This window comes from Pyrgilauda ruficollis, unplaced genomic scaffold, assembly GCF_017590135.1.
Source record: "Pyrgilauda ruficollis isolate IOZ18807 unplaced genomic scaffold, ASM1759013v1 scaffold17, whole genome shotgun sequence".
In the NCBI taxonomy this organism is placed as follows: Eukaryota; Metazoa; Chordata; class Aves; order Passeriformes; family Passeridae; genus Pyrgilauda; species Pyrgilauda ruficollis.
Window position 1 is genome coordinate 8689051 of NW_024515875.1, and position 27328 is coordinate 8716378.

The 27328-nt window shown below is 46.2% G+C and overlaps 1 protein-coding gene across 1 annotated transcript; it reads left to right on the forward strand.

Annotated features, from left to right (window-relative positions):
* Window positions 1-25789, forward strand: ATP1A1 (ATPase Na+/K+ transporting subunit alpha 1). The gene is made up of 23 exons (XM_041464099.1): window positions 1-254; window positions 7711-7815; window positions 9037-9096; window positions 10101-10304; window positions 10654-10767; window positions 11272-11406; window positions 11564-11681; window positions 12139-12407; window positions 13412-13610; window positions 15000-15109; window positions 16480-16614; window positions 17147-17339; window positions 17816-17991; window positions 18534-18670; window positions 19959-20109; window positions 20649-20817; window positions 21423-21577; window positions 21918-22041; window positions 22812-22957; window positions 23084-23214; window positions 23777-23878; window positions 24948-25039; window positions 25448-25789. The coding sequence occupies exons 1-23, from the start codon at window positions 243-245 to the stop codon at window positions 25474-25476; spliced, it is 3066 nt and encodes a 1021-aa protein (XP_041320033.1). The 5' UTR covers window positions 1-242; the 3' UTR covers window positions 25477-25789.
* Window positions 25790-27328: the final 1539 nt, after the last annotated feature.

Below are 27328 nucleotides of genomic sequence, written 5' to 3' on the forward strand. Positions count from 1 at the left end.
TGCGGCGGGAACCCGGCGGCCGGAGCTGCGCGCGGTTGCGGCGCGGGAGAGGAAGGACCCGGGCGGGGGCAGAGGGGGGCGAGGCGAAGGCGAGGAGCCGAGGAGGAGGAGAAAGAAGAGGAAGGAGCGCGCCGGCCGGGGTGCTCCTATTGTTCCGCACCTGCGCCGGCCGGGACACGTGGCGCCGCTGAGCCCCGCTCTTCGCCCCCCGTCACTTGGCCCGCACGCAGTCGCCCGGCACCATGGGCAAGGGGGTGAGCGGCGGGGCCGGGCCGGGGCGGGAAGTGGGAAATCCAAGGAACCGGACGGTGGCCGGTGCCTCTTTCCCTTCAACGAAGCTGCGCTTTGTGTGCGCCGGGCAGGGGCGGCCCCGTCGGGGCGGGTGCGAGGGCGGCCGGGGCCGTTGGCGAGCGGCGCCGGTGCCGCCACCCCAGCAACGTGCGAGGGCGGCCGCCGCCGGCCGCGGGAAGGAAGAGCCGGGCCGAGGGCGTGGCTGAGCCCGGGGCGAGGAGCCGGCGTCCCAAAGCCCCCGGCTCCTCCTTGAGGCCGTGTCTCCCCGACGAGGGGCCTCTGGTCCGCCCGCAGCCCCCGGGGCTGGTGTTATCTGGTGGCCTTGCGGAGCTGGGGAGGGAGCGCGGCTGCTCCCCGGGCTCCTGAGAGTACTTTAGACTTTCCTTGAGACACGCGGGCCCGGCGTGGGGGGGCCGAGAGAAGGGGAGCCCTCAGGGTTATTAGGGCTAATTTGCCTGTTGGTAGCAGTGACGGTGTGATGGGAGATGGTGGCAGAAGGGAGGCGGACACGCTCGAGGTCTCCTGGTCGCTGGGGCGATAACTTGGCACGGCAGAAGGCTGTGCAGCGGTTCCTGCTCTGGATCAGCCTTGTTTCTACTTATAGCCCATTATAGGGCTATAGGGAGGAGAAGTCCTTAATTCTTAATTTCTTTTAACTAAAGAAAAGTGTATCTGAAGGATGTTGGGGGGTGTTGTGCTCAAGCACCCGTGTGTGGAACAGAAACACCTCTTGGCTTGCTCTGGTTTTATTTTATGTCAAAAAAACTAGAGACCATTTTCTGGGGTTTGTTGCCTGGATGTTTGTTTTTTTCCCTTTGAATGCTTCCCTGTATGTCTTGTGTAGTTGGAGGTGTGTAGATTCGTGTTTACTTTTGGTTTAGACGCATTCCTGTAAAATTCCCAGGTTTCTCTATTTCCTGAGGAGAGGGTGACCGTGCAGGGCCATGGCAGCGGTGGTAGCCTGTTCCCTGCCAACAGGTGTTCTGTGCTTCCAGGCGCTGTTCAAACATTGGCTTGACTTTGTATTGTCCTCATCGGTGCAGTGCAGCAGCAGCAGTGTTGACATAACTGCGTGAGTGGTAGGGAGCGCTGCAAGAACATGGCTGAATGGAGAGTTGCTCGGAAAACGGGGTTGAGGAGTGTGTGGGGTGGGCTTTCAGCATTTGTTCTGTGTATGGGGTTTCTTTTTCTTTTCCTAAGGAAGTCCTTCTGTTGCTTGGCAGCCTAGCCTGTTGCATTTCATCCAGTAGGCAACAGGCGGTATGGACAGCAAAAGCTCATCTAGGAGATAAAACACTGAGGAGAGGTCTGGCAGTGTGGGCGGTATTCTGAATCTTGTTTAAATCCTCAGAGTAGCCTTTGATTTGTGTGTGTATGTAGGACTGCAGCACAAAAGGCTTCAGGGGCTTAGCCTGCCTTGGTGGGGCTAATAGAAGGTATGAACGCCTTCCAGAGTACAAAGCTGTCTTGCTCCACTTCAGATTTCGGAGGTCGCATGGATAATAAAGCAATTAGCCTGAAACTGAAGCGCCGCCACAAGGGATAATTCAGCAGGGATAATACGGCTGCCTCATGCTTTCTGGTAGCAAGTCACAAGATTTGCTGGTTGAGCGCTGAGAATGTGTGCGTATGACTGGGGACCCCCTGGAAAACGGGCATGTGAGAGAGCGAGGCAGCGAGAAAGGCGGAGTGTGGATGCAACACTGAACAGCATGTGCCTGCTCTAAGCTAGGGTGCCCAAAAAGGAAACTTCTTTCCCATGGTTGCATGGGATGGAAGAGAGAAAAAAAAAAAAGAGCTTAAGTGTGAGTAAACAAGTTTCTTCTCTCTGTGGCTGTGAGGAGAAGCTGAGTGTGTTTTACTTTAAATGGTAATGGGGCAAGGGGAGGGCCAGCTGCTGCTACATAGCCCAAAAAGCAGATTATCCAAAGGGGGTGGGGGGGGGTGGTGTGTAGCAGAGGAAAGCACTCTGGATTTCATTCCTGTTCAGAGCTGACTGGAAGCTGTTTGGTAGATAGCAGCATGTTTCACTCCATCTCCCTTGCTGCACAGGCATTGCATGGAGTTGGTGTGTGCTTTGGGTCACTTCTGGAGGTCAGCTTTGCCTTAAAGGCCATGAGGAGGAGATGTCCTTAATTCAGGTCATATCTTCTAACTAAAGTGTGTGTGAAGACTGTTAGAAACAGTAATGAAGACTTTTTGAAGCTGGATGCTGTGATCAAGCACCCATGTGTGGAGCAGAAGCACCTCTTAGCTAGCTCAGATTTCCTTGAACCCCAGTTAAGGGTTTTTTCCCCCTGTCAGAAACTAGGAAGGTTTATTGCATAATGGAACCAACTGAGGGGAAATAATGCAAATCACAGCAGTCCTTATCTGGTGCAATTAAAAAAATCTTAATGTATTACCTTCCCCCATCTTCTTGATTCCTTTATTACCATGGCTATTTTATGACAGTTCACTTTTTATTACTGTGACTAGAGGATCATCCTTTTTCCAAAGAAAACCCTGGGCCTAGTCAGAGTGTGTTTCTGGAAAAACAGGGGAGCAGGGACAGGGGCCTCTGGCACATGAGGTGAGCTGTACAACCTGCTTCAGTCCTGACCTGCTGAAAGCTGCAGCTCATCCTTCCCCCAGGCCTTTCCAAGGGGTAGCCTTCACCAGCTTGTCTAGGGGAGAACTGGGTCCAGTCCACTCATCTTGATGTGTTTGTCAACTACTAGAGATGTCTGGAGTTATGGTGACTATTTATTACAGGCGAAGAAGTGAGGAAGGTGATTCTTTGTAGTTGGCACAGCACCAAAAAACCCAGGATGGGCTGCTCAGCTGTGCAGTGATGACATTTGGAAAGCCTCTCTGCTCTTGGGTCTTCACACAATTCCAGAGCAGTAGAGTTGTTTGTCCTAATACCCAGACAGGGCTTAAGGTGTGTGGGTGGTCCTTGTTTTATCCTGATGATTAAAAACCTGATTAGGTTTACATCTCTTTTCATGGGAGAAGAGCTTGTCCTTTCATAATTTGGGAAGCAGCAGACAGTGCACAATTAGCAATTACTAGCTGTTGAGTAAAAACTGCCTTGTACTGTCCTAGATGCTGAGAGTCTGATCAATTGATGCAGTTTAAATTTTTGATTCAAGATAGGAGATTGAATACAGCTCTTGGGAGGAAGAAGGATCCAAAGAAGCCATCTCTTGCTAGGATTACATAGGGTCATGGAGCAGTTTGCAGTCCAATAGGCGGAGTTAGTTTTATGACTCATCTGGTTAATATATTTAGTCTCATAAGGCAGCAGGACAGTAACTTTTCTGTTTTCTCTGCACAATTGATTATAATGACATAAGCAGTAAAACAGACCAGGCCTCCGGAGACTGCATAATTTGTTTTGGCTCTTACTTGACATTTCTTGTTGGATTAGGTGATCTTAGAACACGGTACTTCTGAGCTTGTCTGCTGATTTGTACCCCTCCTGTTTCCTGGTCAATCATGGCTTGTATTGAGAACGTCAGCCATGAATGGCTCAATTAGTCCAGAGCGGAAAATCATCAGCTGTAGCTGAAAGACAATAGGATTTTCTGGGGGATGTATAAAACTTCTTACGCTGGTGTGTACAAATGTTGTGCTTAAGCCAGTGGAAAAAAAATAAATCTTGCATGGAAAAAAAAAGAAGCTGCATTGTTTTTTTTCCGAGGCAGTTTTGATGAGTCAGTTCTTGGGCTAACAAGACATTTCTGATGAGACAGACCTTCCTTTCTGTTCAGGCCACGTGATTAAATCGTGATAAGATGTGGATGTGGAGTACCACAGGCCTTCTTCTCTTTGTATAACAGGAAAAGAAGGGGAGAGCAGGGAAATCCTACCGCGCTGAGGTGGGATGAAAACCTCTTCCCCTGGCAGCCCAGCCAGCACAAGCCTTTGTTGAACAGATTGGGCTCATCTTGCAGGAAGGGAGGCAGTGGCCCTGGAGGCACAGAACAGGGGCAGGACTTGGACTCTGGTGCATGTGTCAAGTCCAGATTTGAATGACTGAGCAGGAAGTTCAGATTCTGCATGGAATGATCCTGTAACAAGGAGCTGAAGCTGATTCTCCTGACTTATCTACTTACCTTTTCAATAAGGGTGGGATGTAGCAATAAAGGGAAAGTATTGAAAGTATTGTGCTTTTTTTTTTTTTTCAAGCTGAGGAATTGCTGAGCTCCTCTGTAAGACAGACTCCATTAAGACCCAAATACTTGGGTGCTTAAAGAAACAATTAACTATCCACTCTTTGTTCTGACTGGAGCTGATCGCCGGGGTATTTGGGTTTGGTTTTTTTTGGTTGCTTGTTTTTTTTTTTTTTTAAAGCAAATCATGCTTGAACAAGGGCAATGAGCCTTTTCATGTTTGCCCACTTGTAGATTGATTCAGCTGCAGCTGAAAAAGCCTAAGCACTCCTATATTCCTGGATTATTCACTGCCCCCAATGAGTAACTGTATTTCTCACCAGGAGGTTTTTAGATCACCTGCAAGCAGTTGCCAAGCATTTCTTGGGGAGAAGGGGTGAAGCTGAAGGTGATGGAGTGGTAGGCAGACAAGGCACTAGCTCCTGCACCTTGGTTAGGAATCATTTCTCATCTCAAGCAGTAATCAAGAGGCATGTGTTTTGTGCAGGGCCGTGTTTGGACTTGTGTCTCACAGCTCCAGCAGAAGTCAAAGTTGTTTCCTTCAGAGACTGAAGGAGAGAGATGTTTCATGGTGGCTTTTTGTGAATTGCCCTGTGGCAAATTCCTGTAATGCTGGAATGTGAGGACCTTGCTGGTTTAAGTACTGTGGCTTTCACTTTTTTAAGGGAAATGGGAGTTTAGGTGCAGGGAAGAGAATGTCAGGAATGCTGACAGTCTGGAGTTCTGTGTCCTTTTCCTGGATCAGTGGAGGCAAATAGCTTTGCTCTGCTGTACTTATTAAAAACTGTTTCCATTGCACAGCTCCGTAGTGTCGTGCAAAGCTTGCCTTTACTGAGCAGGGCAAGGGGAGACTTCTGTGCCTGTGAAATATGTGACTATGGCTGCAGAGTTGCACACAGAGCTTTCTCAGCACAGTAAAAAAAACCCTTGTCTAGATGTGACTTACGGGGTCTTCCAGAAAAGTAATGGTCTTCCTTCTTTTTTGTGCAGTTTCACTTTTGGTTTTGGTTTCTACTTCTCTCAAAATAGATAATAATTTCCTGTGCTAGCTGCTCATCACGACAGGTCTTGGATGCAAACAAGAGTTCCTGTGTCCAGGTCACTCAGGAATCCAGCTCTCAGGAGTCCAGTTCGTGGTTTGAGGTGTTCATGCAAAGAACAAGCAAGGCAATGCCTTTGAAACCTTTTCTTAATCTCGTTAAAGATTTGACTCTGGTGCTACTAAGTGCTGTTTCATCTCAAAGTTCTTCTCGGGGATCTTATTAGGTGAAAATCTCATCACATAAAAGTTGGCAGAGTGTGGGGATGTAATTGGTCCCACACAGAAAGGAACAGAAGATTAAGTGATGTTTATGTGCACTAAGTCATCATTTGTTTGTCCTTAGATGCTTGTTTACCCCATTATGACTAGATCTAAATCTTTGCATGATTTCATGTAGAATTAACCATAATAAAAGTGAATAAAAATCCTGCTGAATAAAGAGGCTTTAAGCGAATCATCTGCTCTGTGAAGTGTAAGCAGGACTAAGCACAGATTGAATCTGCAAAAGTGTACTGCTTGTATACCATTCTTGCTGCTCAAACTGCCATAAATTGAAAGCAGATTTCTGTTGTGTAAACTGGCCAGCTAGTTTGCCAAACTGAGAATGAAAGTGTTGGAACTTAGCTCCCAGAATAGACCAGCAGAGGTACCACCTCTTATTTATCTACAGTTGATAGGCTGCTCCTCCTCACCAGAGGATGTGAAAGGCTGGGAAGGGGGAGGAGGAGGTAATGTCTTGAAGGAAACATACGTTTGCTCTCAGGAATTGGTTTATTCTGCTCTTCATCACTTTTTCAGCTTGAGCCAGGGCTCACACGTCAAGACTGCCTGAATAGTGTGTAGCTTGCTTTCCTCCTTGCTAGGCTTGCACAATGTCTCGGTCTGGTCTGTGTATTGGGTATGATACCGAGCAGACTTCTCTGTTCACTAGCTCGTTTTTGTTATTTATTGTAGTGGCATAACTGTCGTAGAATCATGTAGGTTGGAAAAGACCATTAGAATAATTGAGTCCAACCGCTAACCCAGCATTGCCAAGTCTCACTACACCATCTCTCCAAGTGCCACATCTACACATCTTTTAAATACTGCTGGGGATGGTGACTCAACCAGTTTCCTGGGTATCCTGTTCCAGGACCTGACAGCCCATTCTGTGAAGAAATTTTTCCTAATAGCCAATCTAAACCTCTCCTGGTACAACTGGAGGTAATTTCCTCTTGGCCTGTTGCTTCTTGGGAGGATGAACCAGCACCCACCTGGCTACAGCCTTCTTTCAGTGAGTTGCAGAGAGCAAGAAGGTCTCCCCTGAGCCTCCTTTTCTTTAGGCTCAACAACCCCAGCTCCCTTAGCTCTGCATCAGACTTGTGCTCCAGACCCTTCCCCAGCTCTGTTGCCCTTCTCTGGGCACTCTCCAGCACCTCAATGTCCTTCTTGCAGTCAGGGGCCCAGAACTGGGCACAGCACTCAAGGTGCAGCATCACCAGTGCCGAGTATGGGGGTACAATCACTGCAGTGGTCCTGCTGGCCACACTGTTGCACAGGCCAGGATGCCATTGGCCTTCTTGGGCACATGTTGGCTCATGTGCAGCCACTGTTGACCAGCACCCCCAGATTCTTTTCCACTGGGCAGCTTTCCAGCCACTCTTCTCCCCGCCTGTAGCTCTGCCTGGGCTTGTTGTGATGCAAGGGCAGGACTCAGCACTTTGTCTTATTAAACCTTGTATTGTTGGTCTCAGCCCATCAATCCAGCCTGTCCAGATCCCTCTGCAGAGACTTCCTGCCCTCCAGCAGATCGACCCTCCTGCCCAACTTACTATTATCTGCAAACTGACTAAGGGTGTACTCGATCGACTTGTCTGGATTACTGATGAAGATATTAAACAGGACTGCCCTCAATACTGAGGCCTGGAGAGCCTCACTGGTGGCCAGATGCCAGCTGGATGTTACTCTGTTCACCACCACTTTCATGGTTCAACCCTCTGGCTGTTTTTTACCTAGCACACAGTGCACCTGTCCAAGCCACAAGCTTGTCCAAGCAGCCCATTTCTCCAAGAGAATGCTATAGGAAACAGTGTCAAAGGCTTTACTGAGGTTTTGGTAGAGAACTTTAATAAACTGTGATAATTTTGTCTGCCTGGCAGTCATGTCTGTGTATAATTCATGTCTGCTGCTGTGGTATTTGACTGTAAGATGTTTCTAACGATGCTGTATCTTCCCTTGCAGGCTGGAAGAGACAAATATGAGCCCACTGCTACATCAGAGCATGGCGGAAAGAAGAAGGGAAAGAAGGAGAGGGACATGGATGAACTTAAAAAGGAAGTTGTGATGGTAAGAGTGCAGAGCACAGAAAGAGCAGCTTTAAGGATGTTTGTTATGCCCAAAGCCCTGTCCCTAATCTGACTAAAAGAGAAACGAGCTGGTGTGCTGGCAGTATGGTGTGTCTGAAGGCACTGATCTCCCTTCTCCTCCCCTGTGTCCCCAAGTCAGATGTGCTGTAAGTGTTTCAGCATCAAGATGAGCACACAATAGACCCCGGCAACATCACTTCTCAAAAGGCACTTGACACAGAACCTGAGTCTGTGCTTGCCTGCATTACCCATAGCGCAGTATGGATGAATTTCCTCAGCCAGGCGAGCGCTCTCTGCATAGCAGCATTACAGGCTTTATTGTGCTGTCATGTGAGTGGGACTGCTGTTTTCATTCCAGCTGAGGAGTTGAGGCTGTACAGCTCCATTTACTGCTGGCCTCTGCTCAGACTGACCTCAGTGTTATTCCTTCTAATCATGTTTGAGGCTGTGGGGAGTGTCTCCCATCTCCATCTGTGAAAGCTGGATGATGCTATACCCGTCTGTGAGCATCATCTGGCTTAGATCTGCTGTCCTTAAAGGTGATGCAGATTTTGGTTCTGTTCCATGGGTTTGAGACCGTGCTTTAACGTTTTTGACCCCTCTGTTAGGAAGAGGGGATTCTAAATATTGCTCAAACATTACATTCTGTGTTCGGTAGAGATGTGTACTTAAAGCATCTGCTTCTCCAGATCCAAAACTTTTTAAGTGAGGCACTGCTGTGAACCAACTCAATCCAACTGAAAAATAGGCAGGCTGTGAAAAGAAGCCTCTTTGGGGAAAGAAACACTTCCCCAAAGTAGTGCTTAATATGGCAACACTACTTAAAAATGTGTGAAATTACAGGTTTAATCTTCTGTGCATTCCTACCTTCCTTCCCAACTCCTTTTCTTTCCATTCCTCTCTCAACCTCCCAAAAAAATCCACCCACTGAGGTTTCACAGAATCTGCTGGGAGTGTAAGGACTGCCCTGAGAGAAAGTCAGACTTTTTCAAAAAAGCTTTCAAGTACCCAAATAGTCACAAGAATGCTAAAGACAAGACTTTGCTGAATTCCAGAATGAGTTTGAGATTTCCCTTCACAGAAAGGAGGAACTAGAGTTCTGCTATCACACTGTTACAGATAGGAGACCTGGGGTGGGAGGTGGAATTGCTGAGTTCTTTTCTCAGATTCTTTTCTCTTCCAACTATTTCTTGTCTTTCAGGATGACCACAAGCTGAGCCTTGATGAGCTTCATCGTAAATATGGAACAGACTTGAATCGGGTAGGTAAACATTGTATTCCTTCCTTCTTTGCCCTGATCTGAAAAGAAACAGTCACAGCTCAGAGCATTTCACAAAGGAGATCTGGGTGGTCTGATTTGGGTATGGTTTTTTGTTTTTTCCTTTTTGTGTTTAATCTCCCCACCTCCAGTTAAGTTTCTCAGGCTTTGGGAGAACTGTTGAATTCACAAATACTTCTCTTTATCCTCCCACTGTACAACTTGACTGCAATACTTTAGTGATTCTGCTTCTAACAAAGTCACTGTTATCTGCCTCTGAGTCGTTCAAGGTCAGGTTGATTCTTGGTGTTATTTTTTTTTCTGGAGGAGCATGTAATGAAGACAAATGTTTGTTATGTTGCTAATGTAACAGCTAGCTCTGGAGAGCTAGCACATGCCCAGAGACTTAATGATGGCTAATACCAGTTAAAATTCTACCTTTCTGCATTAAGAGGTGTGCAAATGTCCTAGGCTACCTTAGAGTCCAGTGCAGAAACACTGCAGTGGTTTTACACTTCTGTTGTTTGCTTTGCTTAATGCATTTCTTGCATGATTGCATATAGCATCAACTCTGCTCTTTAAAACAGTACAGAGATTGGTATTTTTGTGTCCAAGATCTTGGCTTCTGAAAGCTGAACCTCCTGGAAGGTTGTTCCAACATGTCATCACTTTTATGGCCTCCAGCTTTCACTTCTTCCATAATTTGATGAGGCTGGATGGCATTGAGCTTTTCCTTAGAGCTCAAAGTCTGTGGCTATAACCTTCTTGTCCTGCCCTTCTGTGTTCTTAGGCCCATGGCCTGCAGGCTCCTCAAGTAGTATTCAGCATCCTGTAGCTCCTGTTTTGGCATCAGCTCTCACATCCTGCACTTGTGGAACCCTGGCAGCTTTGGACATCTCCGTTTCCTGTTAGCAGCTCCTTCTTGATGTGGTAGAACTTGAGCAAATTCAGACCTACCTTCTGCAGCTGGTCTTTCCACAATGCCTAAAAAGGAACTTCTCTTGTAGGGTTTGACAACTGCACGTGCAGCTGAGATCCTGGCTCGTGATGGCCCAAATGCCCTCACCCCCCCTGCCACCACTCCTGAATGGGTGAAGTTCTGCCGGCAGCTCTTCGGAGGATTCTCGCTCCTGCTGTGGATTGGTGCTATTCTGTGCTTTCTGGCTTACAGCATAGAGAGCTTGATGGGGGAGGAGGCCAACAATGATAATGTAAGTAAAAATGTCTGGTTTACCTCAAAGGCAGGCTGAGCAGCCTTTTGGGCTCGAGGCAGATTAACTTCCTTTAAGTATTAAGTCCAGAAGCTTTTCCCATAAGTATGGGAAATTCAGTGTGTGAGCTTAACATGTTTTGGAGTGCTTCCACATAATGAAATGAATAGGCAGCTTCCTTTGTGTTAACAACACCAGCTTGTGGACAGCCTTTGTGTTCAAACTCTACAGAGACTGCAAGTACCTTCATGCTTGTGATGGGGCACTTAAATGCCAGGCAATTAATTTGGACAAACTGGAAGCCTTTCAGGCAGATTGTCCTCTGACTCACTTTCTCTGCTCTTTGTAGCTGTACCTGGGTGTTGTGTTGGCAGCTGTGGTTATCATTACTGGCTGTTTCTCTTATTACCAAGAAGCAAAAAGTTCCAAGATCATGGAGTCCTTCAAGAACTTGGTGCCTCAGGTATGGAATAAATAATTTCCTTGATGTCTGGCAAGCCATAGCTTGTTCAAAGGTATTAGTTGTTTTAAATGCCATCTCCAATTGCAAGGGCCTGGCTATTAATGTGGGTTACTAGCTCTTAATTTTGAGGGATCTGTGAGACTGCTCCAAGTAGCTATGCTAATAGGCCAATGTAATTCCTGAAAATCTGTGGGTTCCACCAGCTTGTTAACAATCATAGACTTTCTCCATAGAACGGGGAATTCAATAACTGGTATAATAAGCACTAAAATTTGAATTCCTTCATGGACAATCTGGATCAAAACTAGCTATCACACTGTCACGTTGGTAACAAGGAGCTTTAATATCAAGAAAAAAAACCAACTTATTTTTCTTAACTAACATATATATCAGATATAAACATCTTAGTAGAAGCACAGAATAACTGTTTTAAGACTGTCAGATCTTTTGAGCCTTTTCCTAAGATTTGCTTTTGACACAGATTGTTTCTTCACTGTCTTTCAGCAAGCACTTGTAGTCAGAAACGGTGAGAAGATGAGCATAAATGCAGAAGGTGTTGTAGTTGGAGATCTAGTGGAGGTAAAAGGAGGAGACAGAATTCCAGCTGACCTTCGGATCATATCTGCACATGGTTGCAAGGTACACTAGTGACAGGCTGTTGGGAAGCTTCATTCTGAAGGAGGATGAATTAGTCTTCTATGCCGTGAATGGGGGCTGGAGTGGAGGAGAAGGGTGGGGAAAGTACCTAGCAGGCATCTGTGTGCTGGTGTATGACAAAGTACTCTTTTTTGTGTAGGTGGATAACTCCTCACTTACTGGTGAATCAGAGCCTCAAACCAGGTCTCCAGACTTCTCCCATGAGAACCCACTGGAGACCAGGAACATTGCTTTCTTTTCCACCAACTGTGTGGAAGGTATGTGTGTCTCCTACTTCCCTGAAGTATGAGCAATGATATTGAGCTGTATAGATAAGTAGTGGGAATGCAAAAGCAGGGTGGAAGTTCCCATCAAAGTCCTTGCCCATTCCAACTGCACTACTGTGGTTAAAGACTCCACAGCACTACTGGGTGTTTTGTTCTTGCTTCTTTCAGAGGAGCAGCTAGTTGGTGTGTCTTATAGCCTGCCTGTTTTATTACAAGTAAAAAGTGTTGAAGTTGAAAGCAGATAACGTAGCATGAACCATGAGGTAGATCTGTATCAAGTACTGCGGCTGCTGCAGAAAGCAGGAATGTCAGACACATCTGGCAGGATTTCTGCTGCAGCTCTGAATATGGGGTCTTTGTGCTGAAGCCCACCCAGGACATCTCTTCCACACCTACAGGATATTAAGCTGTGGTTGTTTTTGTTTTCTCAAACCCATCTCTCTTCCAGGCACTGCCCGTGGCATTGTCATTAGCACTGGGGATCGCACTGTGATGGGCCGTATTGCCAGTTTGGCTTCTGGCCTGGAAGGGGGGAAAACTCCAATTGCCACGGAGATCGAGCACTTTATCCGTCTCATCACTGGTGTGGCTGTGTTCCTGGGTTTCTCCTTCTTTATCCTGTCCCTCATCCTTGAGTACACATGGCTGGAGGCCGTTATCTTCCTCATTGGGATCATTGTTGCCAATGTCCCTGAAGGGCTGCTTGCAACGGTTACGGTGAGTGAAGTTGGAAAAAAGATTGAATTTGGTCCTTAAGGAAGTGGAGTGCTTTATCTCAGTGTGCATTCAGAGAGGTGAACACTGCAGTAATGGAAGGTGTGTGTGTGCAGGGTTGGGCTCCGTAAGTTCAGTGTATTTTAACTAATCAACGTCAAGTTCTGCAGCAATTTAGCTCATAAAGATGGGTCCCTAAGTTAAACCTGCACAGAGGCCTGGCATCATACAGCTGAAGTGAGCAAGACTAGGAGTTCTAAGTCCTGCCTTTTTCTGTGTCAGTAAGGAGTTTTCCTGCTACAGCCATCAGGGTTTCTACACCCACATGCACACCAACCCTTCCAACCTTTTAGGGCTGGCAGAGCATCCAGCTAGCTTCACTCTGGCCCTAGCTCTTGGTCTGGGATCTGTCAGAGGTCTGTAAGTTTGGTTTCCTTAAGAGGTTGTGAGAGTATCTAGGTGTTCTTAGGTTTATGGAGAGTGGTGGTAGACAGGAGAAAATGCTTCCATGCTGCCTTAGGAAGCAGAGTAGCAACCAAGCCAGGAAATGAATGGTTGGGAACTGGAACCAGATAACAGCCTCTAGCAAGAAAGTGAGCTGGAGCTGCTCACTTTCTACCCCAGCAACTTGCAGGCCTTATCACCAGAGCTAATTTGGGCCGTCTCATATGTGGCTTGCCTTCACCTATTTTGAGAACTCTTATCGTTAGGAGGTGGCAACTTTGACTGAAACGTTAGCCTGAGGCATGTTATTTCCTTCCTAATACACTGAGAAGTAGGAGGCTGAAAGCCTTTTCTGGAGATTTTGTAATGAGGAAAATGTCATTTAAACCTAGCACCTGAGCTGAAGTGTTGCTGTTTATTTTGCACTGTCAAGGTGAACAAGGCGTTAAGGAATCACCGCAGGGCATGGAAACTGGTTGTTATTCCATGTGCACATTGAGTTGGATAGCAGTGTTATTACTGCACAAGTGCCTCTAACCTGACATCATCTTTCTTGTCCCCAGGTATGTCTGACACTAACAGCCAAGCGTATGGCTCGTAAGAACTGCTTGGTGAAGAACCTCGAGGCCGTGGAGACCCTGGGTTCCACATCCACCATCTGTTCTGACAAAACGGGCACTCTGACACAGAATCGTATGACAGTTGCCCACATGTGGTTTGACAATCAGATCCATGAGGCTGACACTACAGAGAACCAGAGTGGTAAGACAGCCTCTCTGTGCTTGAGGCATTTCATTAAAAAATGGCTTTTTCTGGGCCTGCCTGGACACTGGTACTTCTAAGAACCTGTGTTTGTAGCTCCTCGGTCCTAAGTGATGTTCACAATGCAGGGATTTCTAATGTACAGTCTAGAATGAGCATAAAAAAAATTAAAATGACACATAGAGAGCTTTGCACTGTAGCATGACTCTGTTTAATCCTTTAACTCTGTTTAGCCTGCCTTTTGTGCAGAATTACTCCATTGGAATTTGAGCCTCTTGAATGTTCAGCCCCATATGTTTTTCCTGTACATAGAAATATTTGCAAAGTACCTGATTATCTTTGCTAAAATGTATCTTGATGAAATTGCTCAATCTTAAGTCTGTTGAAAGTAATGACAACAGAAGTGTTGGCCCTGATAATAATTACTTGAGGCTGGACATAGATGGCAAGTTCCCATGTGGAACTAAATGGTTGCCTTGGACAGGGGTTTTCCCAGAACATCCAGGTTGTGTTTGCATAGTGCCAGCAATGAGTGTAAGACTTTAGCAGGAAGTTTCTTCTAGTTGATAAGAATCTGAAATCTCAGTGTGCTGTACAACTGAGAGAAATGCTTACCTCTCCAGAACTGTTCAACACAACCAAACTCAGGAGTTTCCTAGCTGTCATCTACCTTGTGTAATGCTGTGCTTGCGACACATTATTAGCATCAATATTTTTCCAGTGATGCTGCTGCACCCTGCCCTGAACCAGTCCAAAACGTTGTGCTTGTCTGCACTGCTTAAAAAAGCCACTTTATTTAACATTAATGCAAAGTAATGAGCTATAAATAGATCTTTTGGAAGCCCTAGGCCTGGCAGTGGTTGGCTTGGCTGCAGTGGAAGTAAACCTAGAAGATTTCCCTTCATGGAAAGTATGTTAAGTTATCGGTTAACTGTCTCTTCAATTCATCTCCTTTAAAGCCAGCTTAAGAGCCAGAATGAGAGAGTATCTTTATTTAAGCATTGTTCCTTTGGGATATCCAGTTCCTGAGTTGATGGATAAAGTGAGACAACCTGGAGGTAGAACCCAGCATCCCTTACGCATCCCTCTGAATGAGCGTTACCTGTCCAGAATTCCTTGGTTTTGTCAGTGTGTCCCTCTGTTGCTGCTGGATACAGCCAGTAATCTGGAATCTTGAAAGCAGAGGTGTTCTCTTGCACTGCAGCTGTCTTAAAATAATCAGCTGCTCATCAAGTATCTGGGAAGGCAGGAAGAATGAGAGAGGTGCAGTGATGCTATGAGTGTTTCCTGTTTCTGAGATAAAGGTTTCTTGCTCTTAAACCTGTGGGATTTTGAGCTTATGTGACTTTCTTGAGGGGTGGCTTTTTGACAGTCTTCCTCTGCTTTCAGGTGCTTCCTTTGACAAGAGCTCAGCCACTTGGACTGCTTTGTCCAGAATTGCAGGTCTTTGTAACCGTGCTGTGTTTCAGGCTGGCCAGGAAAATGTACCAATTCTCAAGGTAAGTTCCCCAAAAAAGTGTTGGTCTTGTTCCTCATCACCATCCTCTCATAATGGTAGTGAAATTACATCCTGTGGGTCATACAAACCTACAAAGTAGAGGTAGCTGCCACTCCTAATCTTCTCTGCAGTCTAGCACTCTTAGAGGAAGTGTGCTGTGGGCAAGGGAGATGGGATTGAAAAGACATTTTTCCCACAGCAGAATCCCTGCAATCCACTGCCATTTACACTCAGTTTGGGAGGCCAGATATTTCAGACAGGGCTCAAAAAGACCAGAAAGCTTTCCTAGGCATTGCCCAGTATCTGGCTGTTCCAGGAATTGCTATCTCTGGCATTTGTATACTTCAAAGCTACAAACACCTGGTGCTGGGAGAAGTAAACATCAGAGCAGGGGGAGCAGTGGTTGTGGGAGACTGGCTAGAGACAGTCTGCTCTCACTGGCAAGTCTCCTTAAGCTTTCACTGGTTCAGTGCTGGTGCAAATGCTGGCATAGCACCAGTTCACATTCCTCCTTCTGAACTGTGACCCAGCCAGGGCTGAAATTAACTGTACAGTGCTTATAATCTGTCAAGTATTAGTCATGTTGCTTAGTAAACTTATTCCCAGGGTGTTCTGATGCAGTGGTAGTAGAGATGATGGAACAAACTATTTTCTCCCAGCACTCCTCTGACTGTATCTTAAGTCTGCAAAATGTGACCTGAAGTTAAAGAGCTGGAGTTCTTCCTGTTTAAGGAAGGCTTGGGAGAGGGAAGTTTTGAGAAGTTGTTAGATACCAAAAAGTAGTACAGAAATGAAAAAAAAAAAAAAAATTGCTCACAGACAAAGAGAGAGACCAGAAAGGCAAAAAAGCAAAGGAAGTTCCACCAGGACACTGAGCATATTCAGATCTCCTGGGCTGAGAACCCCAATCTCTTGAGTGCCAGCCTTTGTGGGACATATCAAATTTCTCCCAGGGGCTTGATAAGCTGGTGTTATCTTGGAGTGGGGGAGCACATGGAAGCATTTCTGTGTGCATGTAGTCAGTCATCTCACATTAGCTGTTCTTCATGGCAAGCAGCTTACAGCAGTTCTTCTCAAAGATTACCCTTCCGCCTCACTTGGTCTGGCTGTACCCGGTTATGACTTTCTCTAACCCTTTTAAAGGGCTTCTTGACTTTGTCACAAGGAGACTGCTGCTCTCTTAAGATGGGAGGCCTGGCTTTTTGAAATGCAGCATTTGTTGGTACTAGATAACAGAATTATTTTTCATTTGCTTTCATATAATCTTATGTAGAAGCTGGGACTGGGCTGTGACGAATTCACTCTTAAAATCTATTTTAAATATCCAGTCTTCTGTGGTTGTATGTTTTGATAGTTGTCTTTTTTCCTCAGCGAGCTGTGGCAGGAGATGCCTCTGAGTCTGCACTTCTGAAATGCATTGAATTGTGCTGTGGTTCTGTCAAGCAGATGAGAGAAAGGTATCCCAAAGTGGTGGAAATACCATTTAACTCTACCAACAAGTACCAGGTAAGCAGGTGTGCTCTTGAAAGAAGAGCTGCTGTGTGAAGTACTTGTGTGAATTTGCACACAGTGTGCCTCAAAACATGTTCTGGCACCCAAATCTTGTCTAGCCATTACTTGCTTGAAGACTGCTCTATAAATCTAAGTTAAGAGACCATAGTTACATGTGTAGGAGCTGCACTGACACTAAGGTGTTAACTGCTAACAAAGGATCAGACATGCTCTTAACCTGTGTAGCAATAGTGCACAGAGCATGGAGTAACTCAAATCTGGGAATAGGAGCAAACTGCTGGGAAGTGACCTTAACAGGTGGCACTTGAATAGAGAAAAGGTCATTACAACACCTGCAGTTACACATTAATGCCAAAGAATGCTCAGATTCCTTAGTTTGTAAACCTCTTTAAAGTGTGGGTAAATGAAAACTAGGCAGAATATCACAAATGGCCCTGAGCTGCCATAGTTGCAAAACACTGATGTTGATCACTCGTGTCCTTCACAGTACATGTTTGTAGAACAGATTCATTTCTTCCACCCTTAGCTGTCCATCCACAAAAATGCAAATCCGTCAGAATCCCGTTACTTGTTGGTGATGAAGGGAGCTCCAGAGAGGATCCTGGATCGCTGCAGCACTATTCTTATTCATGGCAAAGAGCAACCACTGGATGAGGAAATGAAAGATGCTTTTCAGAATGCCTACCTTGAGTTGGGAGGCCTCGGGGAGAGAGTGTTAGGTAAGGAAAAACAGCCTGATTACATTGGAAAAGATTTGTCCTTCATGTTCCCGTGCAGTCCTCACAGATTAAGTGAAGGGTCACTCTGTTCCTGCAGTGTAACCATAGTATTAAGGTCACTTCAGCAATCCATGTAGGGACAGTCCTGCCTTTAATCTAAAAGGCAGCCTGCAGTGTCTGGTCTCTCTCAGCAGTGAAGTCACTGAGATGAAAATGCAGCAAAGCATTTGGGACCTTCCATGGGACCACACAGTATTGCTGGGTTTATTCCACTGCACAGGAACCAGGCTGTGTCTGGGCACCTAGCCACAGCTGGTAGTTATCAGAATAGGAGCATGACTCCTGTCTCAACCTGGCTAAACCTCTGACTAAGCTGCCCTGTTATTCTTGCACAGCTGTTTGCAGAAGCAGTAAGTGTTCACTCTCTCCCTCCTGATGTGTAGGAACAGAGTAAATGTGGGTTTGATGTGTTACAGGATTCTGCCACTTGGCTCTGCCTGATGATCAGTTCCCTGATGGCTTCCAGTTTGATACGGACGACCTGAACTTCCCTGTAGACAAACTCTGCTTTGTAGGACTGATGTCTATGATTGACCCACCTCGTGCTGCTGTGCCAGATGCTGTTGGCAAATGCAGAAGTGCTGGGATCAAGGTAATTCATTCCTGGGTCGAAAATCACCTCACTTGATACCTGTGGAAATAAGGGCTTCCTTGACCTCCTGTATTACTGTAATGTGAGTGGATGAAGTAATTGATCAGGATTTAACTACTACTATTTCAGGCTTAATTTCTAAGTTCAGTACAAATGGTTGTGTGTTCATGAACTGAAAAATGAGTGAAACTCCAAACTGCTAGGGCCCTGGCTGGTGCTGAAAGCATGGTGTCCCAAAGCACATGATTTGGCTCAGGGTGAGTTCTGCATGGGCCACAGTACTGAGTAAAATGAGAGGGAAGCACAGGCTGGAAACAGAACTGGCTTCATTAGCTCAATATGAAAATTTTTTGTCTTCCACCCACCTCAATCTCTCACATACTGGTAGCAGGCTACTGCCTGTACCTCAGACTTGCTCTGTGCTAGGGCTCGCGAGTAGAACAAAAGACGTGCGGGCTTTTCATTGTAAGGGACCCTGCCTTTGGGGCAGTGCTGCTCTGCAGTACAGGCAAGGCTTCCATGGCAGTCTGTTTGCATTTCAGGTTATCATGGTTACTGGAGACCACCCGATCACAGCCAAAGCCATTGCCAAGGGTGTCGGCATCATCTCCGAGGGCAATGAAACAGTAGAAGATATTGCTGCTCGACTCAACATTCCTGTCAGCCAGGTCAACCCTAGGTAATGTCTGCTGGGAAAGGCCAGAGCTGTTCAAAGAATTCAGCATTTGCCTCTCTCCTTGCCTTGGATAATCCCTCAGCATCTCCCCTCTGGACACGAAAAGCTTGGCATTTGCTTAGCTCAGCATATTGTGGCTCTTCAGTGTGTATCATGAGTTATCTGAAGAATGCACAAGATTGTATTAAATGTGCATGTCTTGTGTGTGGGAAGTACTTAAGGGTAAGATTGTAGGAGAGCAAAGGGAGCAGGACTTATGCCAGGTAGAGGAGTTGACATTATTGCATAGCTACAAGCAGAATAAATGTAAAAAGGGAACTCCTTCCTTTTAAGGGTTAATGCTTGCCTTCATAGCCTAGCTAGGACTGAGGCATCCTCAGAAAATGTGCTTTGGCATAAGCAGGCTGTTTGCAGAATGGCTGGGCTGTCTGCATTGCTTAGCTTGACCCAGCCTGTGTTTGGGCTGGAGGACAGCCATGTAGCTTATGAACTGTGAATAGAGACACCCTGTGAAATGAAATTGCTTGGGGTTTTTTTTTGGTTGGGATTTTTTTTTCTTTTTTAGATTTTGAGGACAACTTCAAAACCCAGTAGTGCAGGCTGGGGTTTGCTGGGCTGTATGACTGAGGAGGTCAGCAGCTGGCTGTGAGGGTGGGGAAGGAATTTCCCTGTCTAAACTGGGTGATGTCAAGAGCTGTGTGGATAGTCTCCTAGACCTATAAGGGATGGTATGCTGGGCTGGAGAGATGGTATTTTGCTGCAGCATGTAGGGTACCAAACCAGTCTAAATATAACATTACATGCTTTTGTGGCCAAAGGGTGTAAATTAGTTGGAACTTGCATGGTGTGAACACTCTGTGAAGAGCCATGTGTCACCAGTCACATGGTCATCAGTCTGTTGCAAAAAGGATTGCCTGAAGAAGACAGCAGCATCTCTTGAAACCTTGGGAGCTAACTACCTGAGCCAGGAGTTCCTTTTTTTCAGACAGGCTAAGATTTGTGGGAACAGCTAGTCTTTACCTTGATGCCTTTTAGAAAGCTATGGAAAGAAATTTGCTCACGAGGTTTTTTGTCTGTTGCTTGGTTCTGTTGTGTTGTCTTTTTCTTGGTGCTCCCCATCTGCCTCTCAAAATTTTGTGCATCAAACCAGGCAGAGGCTGCCTGGATTAGTATTTAGTCATAGCAGAAGTTGGTCTTTTCCCCAGAGCACTGAAGAGCCTTATTTTTATGGGGCAAGTACAGGTAATGAGAAACTTACTGCAAAGTAAAACACACCTTATCTTGTTTTCAGGGATGCCAAAGCTTGTGTGGTTCATGGCTCAGATTTGAAGGACATGACTAGCGAGCAATTGGATGACATCCTGCTTCACCATACAGAAATTGTTTTTGCCAGGACATCTCCTCAGCAGAAGCTTATCATTGTGGAAGGCTGTCAGCGACAGGTAAAGAGAGGGAGAGTAAGGCTGTCATATTAGAGAAATGCACAGACATATAGATGTAAACTACCAGGCAGTTCTGCTGTTGAAGTGCTAGGGCTAAGTCTCCTCAGTGCCCTCATGTAAAGAGCCAGATTAAATCTTGTCTGTCAGCAGCCTGCAGCTGCTCATGTCAGGCTGCTCTACAATACATAAATACAAGGGTCTGACAGGAAAACACCTTCAGTTTGTACTGAGGCCTTCTTCTGATCCTAGGGTGTTCATTAGTAAAATTAATTCCTAAATTCACTGGATGTGCTTGGGAGAGGAGGATCCAGCATGCTCATGTGTTTTCCAGTATCTCCTTTTGAGAGAGCAACGTGGTTCCCTTGATGAGCCTGATCAGACCAGGGAAAGGGTGAGGGGAGGGCAAGGAAGAACTGAGGTCTCTTTACAGCAAGGTGAAATAGTTTTTTGTGCTTCATCTGTAAGGTAGCAGAAAGCTTTTCTGCCAAAAACATCTTACATGATGATTTCAGTCTTGCTGTTCCTCTCTTTGTGACCAGGGTGCCATTGTAGCAGTCACAGGTGATGGTGTGAATGATTCCCCAGCCCTGAAGAAGGCTGACATTGGTGTTGCTATGGGTATTGCTGGCTCAGATGTCTCCAAGCAGGCAGCTGACATGATTCTGCTGGATGACAACTTTGCCTCCATTGTCACTGGGGTTGAAGAAGGTGAGTCTATAACTTGTGTTCAGTGGTGGTAAAGTAACATGCTTCAGCATCCCCTCTGAAATAGAGGCACCTGGGGGGCTCTTCTTTGAGCTTGCCTCCATGCCAAGAGTTTTCAAGGAGAGCAGTGCTTTTCCTCCTCCCTTCAAAGTTTTATTTCTTTCCATGGGTGTTCTGCATGACCCTTTGGGATGGGTAAGAGTAGGAAGCAGCTGAGTAACAAAAGCAACTTTGTGCTGTTGCCTAACACATGACCTTACAGTCATCTTTGCCAGCTGAGTGTGACGTTTTCCTCCCTGATGGAGAAGTAGCACTCAAACAGGAGCAGAACAGACAGTCCCTCCAGGGACTCTTGATGATGTCCAGAAGCCAAGGCTTAGTATCTTACTGCTGTATGCAGTGAGCCCTGATTGCTGTGACCAGAAGTGTCACTCTCCACAGGTGTTGCTGTGCATGGAGCAGTCTCTCACCCTTACATACAAGAGAACCCTTTCATTTGCTGCACTAGCTTTTTGCCTTTTGGTGTTAGCACTGAGGCTGCCTGTGAGCTGCTTGGCTGCCTTCTGCTGACAAGTGAGAGTTACCCTGTTCTCTCTTCCTTGCCCCAGGTCGTCTGATCTTTGATAACCTGAAGAAGTCTATTGCCTACACCTTGACCAGTAACATTCCTGAAATCACGCCGTTCCTGATCTTCATCATTGCAAACATACCCCTTCCTCTGGGAACAGTCACCATCCTCTGCATTGACTTGGGCACTGACATGGTGAATGTGGTTTTTTTGTCTCAGGAAAAAAATGTGGATATTCTTAGGTACCTTAAAGAAAGGACAGATGGAAGGAAAATGCTTAGATAGTTGCTCACTTTAAATCAGAACACTAGAGAAAACTATCTGATACTCCTTTTATTCACATTCATCTCATGGCTCTTGAATCTGAGGATCTTTCAGCTCTCTGTAAGGACAAACTAGGGAAAGGGAGGGGGTAAGGTCATTTTGGAATATCACTTTTGGGGAGTGCTGTTTCTGGCACTGAATACATGGGACAGGGAAGACTCTGTACAGTGGAGAATTGAAACTCTTCTAAGAGCAGTCCTGCCACCCTCAGGTCCCTGCTATCTCCCTGGCATATGAGCAAGCAGAGAGTGACATCATGAAGAGGCAGCCCAGAAATCCCAAAACAGACAAGCTGGTGAATGAACGGCTGATCAGCATGGCCTATGGGCAGATTGGTAAGCTGCTCTGTTTTCTCTGGCACCAGTTTGAACTTGGTGGTAGCAGGGGTTGTACACAATCTTGAGTCAGTGACTGCTCTGCTTATTTTGGTAGGGTTGAGGTTTGGGGTGTGTAAACCAAGAACCTCAGGCTGTAAAGAACTTGCCATGATTCTTCCCCCATGGCTTATAGCAGTGGTTTGTGCAGCTTGATCCATTGAATCGCTTTCACAGTAATTTTGTTTAATTGCACAGCGCTGTAAAGGAACTGGCTGACAACCAGCTCTCCTCTGGTTCAGGCTTGTCCAGCAAGAACATAGATCCCATTGTTAGTTTAATTAGAAGTAAAGGATTCTCTCCAGCGTATCCCTAAACACACAGCATTAGGAGCTTTGATTAAAGGCAGCTACAGAGACGTGCCCAGTTCACAGGATGGGAGCTCATGCTTAATTGCAGCAGACCTTGGGAACCTTCTTGACTATTTTGTAAGGGCTGGGGGGTGGGCAAGGCATAATAAGAATACAAAGGGAGTTTTATCTTGTGTCCTTGAGTATGGTGCCATCACAGCACAGGGCAGAACAGAAGTAACTCTGTACAAAGTTGGGGGCAGAAGCTGCTCAGCAAAAGGGTTGCAGCTGAATTTGATGTTAGTGTGAACTATTTCTACAGCTGCTACTTGGGACATTGAGCCTGGCAAGGAGTAATTTTTAAGGGGGTGAGGATTTCCTGCAAACAGTTGTTCTGCATGGTAGCTTCATTAGTTTTATCATCCTTTCTTACCTGTTTAGGTATGATCCAGGCCCTTGGAGGTTTCTTCACCTATTTTGTAATCATGGCAGAGAATGGGTTCTGGCCTTCTGGCTTGCTAGGGATCAGAGTTCAGTGGGATGACCGATGGATTAATGATGTGGAAGACAGCTATGGGCAGCAATGGGTGAGTTTTGAAGCACAGCTTAGAGGCTGCCAGCCAGAATATTAACACCTGCTGAACTTGGTGTGAGCACCAGAGAGCAAAGGCAGCGTGTCTGAACAAACGCTCTCTGCTTTGTCTGCTTCCTAGACCTATGAACAGAGGAAAATAGTGGAGTTCACTTGCCATACAGCCTTCTTTGTCAGCATCGTGGTCGTGCAGTGGGCAGACTTGATCATTTGTAAGACCCGAAGAAACTCTGTCTTCCAGCAGGGAATGAAGTAAGTCAGCCTGTCCATGGAGGATTTAGAATGGGACTCTGTGTTCTCCAGCACACAGCATTCTAGTCCTTCATCCCAGCAGTGTCTGGGTGTTTTGGCAAAAGTCCTGACCAGACTGCCTCGGTAGTAGGTAAAAGACTGGGTGCTCTCTTCCTTTAGTACAGTTGTCAGGCTGAGACAAAGAAATGGTGGCTTCTGTTGGCATTGTCTGTGGGAGCTAGGCCACCTCACTAGCCCATGGACACTCCAGCACACAGCCTTGATCTCCTGATCTTGTACATCAAGAGATCTCATGGCATGAGCCCCAGCCACCTCCTGAATTTGTGATGAAAGCAATTGCTGGTTGACTTGACCATGAACTGTCTCTGAAGAGACTTAAAATACCATAATGGCAACTCTGCAGTTGGCTTGGATGGATGGCCTGGTAGTCCTCACCTGATTACCCTCTGGGCTGGACTGGAATGTTTGTTTCCATTCACTCCCATGTGGCAACTAGGTGTTTTTTAGGAGGTCATTGCTGAATGTCTCTCTTTGTTTTTGACTTCTTTCCTGTCTCTTCTAGGAACAAGATCTTAATATTTGGTCTCTTTGAGGAGACTGCTCTGGCTGCCTTCCTGTCCTACTGCCCTGGGATGGATGTTGCTCTAAGGATGTATCCTCTGAAGTAAGTTGCATCATGCTTTTTGTGTAACAGATCGTACCACAGAACAATAGTGCTTGGGTGGGGAGATGGATAACAGTAGTTGTGAACCAGTGGAGCATTAAACCTAGTCTTAAGAGCTCAGGCTAGAGGGTGTCAGTGATCCTTTGGTGTCGTGTGGCACACTGTGGTTTTCTTCACTGTGCGTGGAATGTTTATGAGGAGCCTCCTGTTCAGTGCCTCACTAAAAATCAGCAGTACAACTTCAGTACCAGTGTGCTCTAGTGCAGCTGCCTCTTGCACTTATTTCATGGAGTATTTTTATGGGTAGGGTAGTGCACCTCCAAAGAAAGCATTGCTGTAATTCGTAAGTCAGATGACTCTTGGGTACTGAAGGGCTGCTGATGACGTCTTGTGCTTTTTTCCTACATCCCTTGGGAAGAGAACCACTAGTAAAGTCTTTTAAAAGCTGCTACGTAGATGCAGATGACCAGTTGATGCACACTAACTTTCCTAATGGTTGGGAAGGTGCCAACATTTTAAGTGTTGCTCAACAGCATTGCAACACTTCATGGCAGGGTTTAGTCTTAAGCCAGAGGACTGTTCAAAGTTTAGGTGTCATGAAATCTTCATGGAAAAAAAAATAAATCCTGGTACATCCTGCATTCCAAGAGCTGGGTGCTGAAGTCTGAGCATTTCCTAACAGGAAAGCTGGCCTCTGCCCAGTGCCTGCAGCAGCTGGATGTTAGTATGTGTAAATCACGAGGGGAAACAATACAGTTCCAGCAAGCAAGGCTCTGGGCACAAAGGTTGTGTACTTAGAGGAAATATTGCTTGATTGGTAGGTGGGGAGGTGCTGGTACAGAGATGAGCAAAGGTGCCATGACACACCTCGTGTTGGAATTATTATCCAAAAGTGAATTAATCTATTGTAGCAGAAAACCTGCAATTCTGGGCTTGGAGGATTCTTGACTGAACTGGCAAGCTGGATCATGCCAGCCTTTTTGCGCTTGAGTGTGCCATGGAGTCAGAGCTGTGCCAGGCAAAGAGCATCTCCACAGCCCGTGTTCTCACTGTCTCCTCTCCCAAACAGGCCGACCTGGTGGTTCTGTGCTTTCCCATACTCCCTCCTCATATTCGTGTATGATGAAGTCAGAAAGCTCATTATCAGGCGCAACCCTGGCGGTAAGAATCTGCTGCTCATCTGTGTGTTTCCTTCCCAACCTCTTCATGCTGCTGAGTTCTCCAGAAACCCCAGCAAAGCTTGGGGACCCCTAAGCACTATTTGGGGCTGTATTTTGCAGTTAGTTCAAATTAATGCCTTCTTGCTGTCCCTACATTCTCTCACATTATATAAAAGTACAGATGTACTGAAGTAGATGGAAAAGACTGATTAATGCTTGGATAGTTCTAGAAAGCTGGAAGAGATCCTGAAAGCTGGAGAACATAAATTTGGCAAGATTTTCCCATTGTGGCAGGTCACTTATTAGCTCAGGTGCTACAGTGAAAGTTTTCAAGAGCTGAAAAGGAGCTCTCATGAGCCTCATAATTGGTTTGCCTTGAGACTAACTCTGCTTTCTCCTTTTCCTTCAGGCTGGGTGGAAAGAGAGACCTACTACTAAAAAGTACCTGTAAAACATTCCACGCACAGCCCATGCCACCTCTCCACCATCTCCCCTGTGTGCATACTTCATCTTTGCAAGAGCAGAACTGTGTCTGAGCAGGAGTGAGCTGAAAACTAAAGGAAACATGAAGAAACGTGGACTGGAGGAGAAAGCAACGGGGAGGTTGGGGTGGGGGGGAGTGTCCGACCATCAGTCCAGGGGGATGAGAGTTTGAGTAGTTTTATGTGCCTTTATGTTTTTGTAAAAGGAAACCGAAGATTTTATATGTGGATTTTTACAAATAAAGATGGATTATAAGAGGATGCCCCCACATGGTCTTAGGTGGATGTTTTTCTCAAGGCAAAAACTGGTTCAGGGCAGCTTCCCCACCCTGGCTTGGGGTGTGGTGGTGAGTGCAAGGGTTAGTCCCTGGCTTCCTGTTTTTGTAATAGGGAAGCAGAGCTGCTTGACCCACAGACAACAGCACGTGTAAAAGCCCCGGTGCACCTTACACTGGCTCAGTGCTTAATGCGACAAACTGTTTGCCAGCACTTGGATCTCACAGCCTAAAGCTCAGGAAGCTTCCTTGGCTGTGCATCTTGGCTGCTTGAGCAAATGGAGCATTGAGTAGACAGAAGAGCTGGCCTGCCTTAAAGGGGCTCTTTGCTGGGTTCTGGGTGAGCTCTACTGACTGGCACTTGGATCCAAGCAGCCTTGTTCTCAAAATTGACATTGATTTTCTTGCTTGCTTATCCAAGCAAAGGATAATGTTTCCTGGTGTCCTCTGTGCATGGCACTTGCCCTGTCCTGATACTGGCTCGTGCCTCCTGTGGAATGAGAGCAGGGGCTGATCTTGAATTCTGCATCCTCGACTCTTGAGGAAGGTGTTGCTGTTGTCTGGGGTCTGAGCCTGTCTTGTGAGCTGAAGTGAGTCATGCTGCTTCCCTCCGAGTATCTGACCTTTTTCTGTATGCTTTGATTTACTGTTAATGCCTGTATGGCTCTCTTTTGTGAGAACTCTGAGAGAGCTGGCCTTTTGCATGTGGGCAGTCACCATGAAGTCCTAACTATTCATTGCTCCTAGTGCTGTTATGCTGAAGCAAGCTGGAGATGCTTCAAGCCCTGTTCCTGAACTACTGGCCTGTGCCCCTCTTAGATACGTGTCTGTCTCTTCAAAGGATCGCTAAACCACAGCACTGAAAGGCTCTGCAATTAAAACTCAATGTTGTCATCCCTCTTTCCTCATAACTTTTTGTTTTTTTTAAGGTGGTGTTTTGATCTCGGGTCGCTTACCTCATGTACTGAACAATATAAACTCAGAAAGCACTAGGGAGGGAAAAAAATGAGAAGTTGAGGGTGGCAACGGTTTCACTTTGTCTTGGACACTCTACTGTGGAACCCCCAGTTGGAGATGATTAAAAATAACAATAAAGTCTTCCAATTGTTGGAGTCTGCCCATGCTAACAGTTGAATTGATGCAACTGGGCGTGAGGTGGTCCTGGTTGGGAAGGGGAGATGATGAGTTGCACTAGGGGAGGAAGAAAAAAAGGTGGGATGTGTGTTACAGGATCTGATGATGACTGAGAAGTGATGCAGAAATGACACTCAGTCCACCCAGGCGTGACACTTCCTTGACTTTGGCATTACACTTCCTTAAACATTTTGGTCTGTGCCTGAGGTCTGCTACAGTGAAGTTGCAAAATCAATGTTGGTTGTCAGATGCTGGCAAAAAAAAAGGAAAAAAAAAGGTCCTGTTACTCTCCCTGACATTTCAGCTTTAAACAGCCTTCGCACTGGGCTTCTCACTGACTCAAAGGTGTGGGTGAGAAGGGACCCCTGGAGGTCCAGCTGCTGCTCAGAACATCGAGGC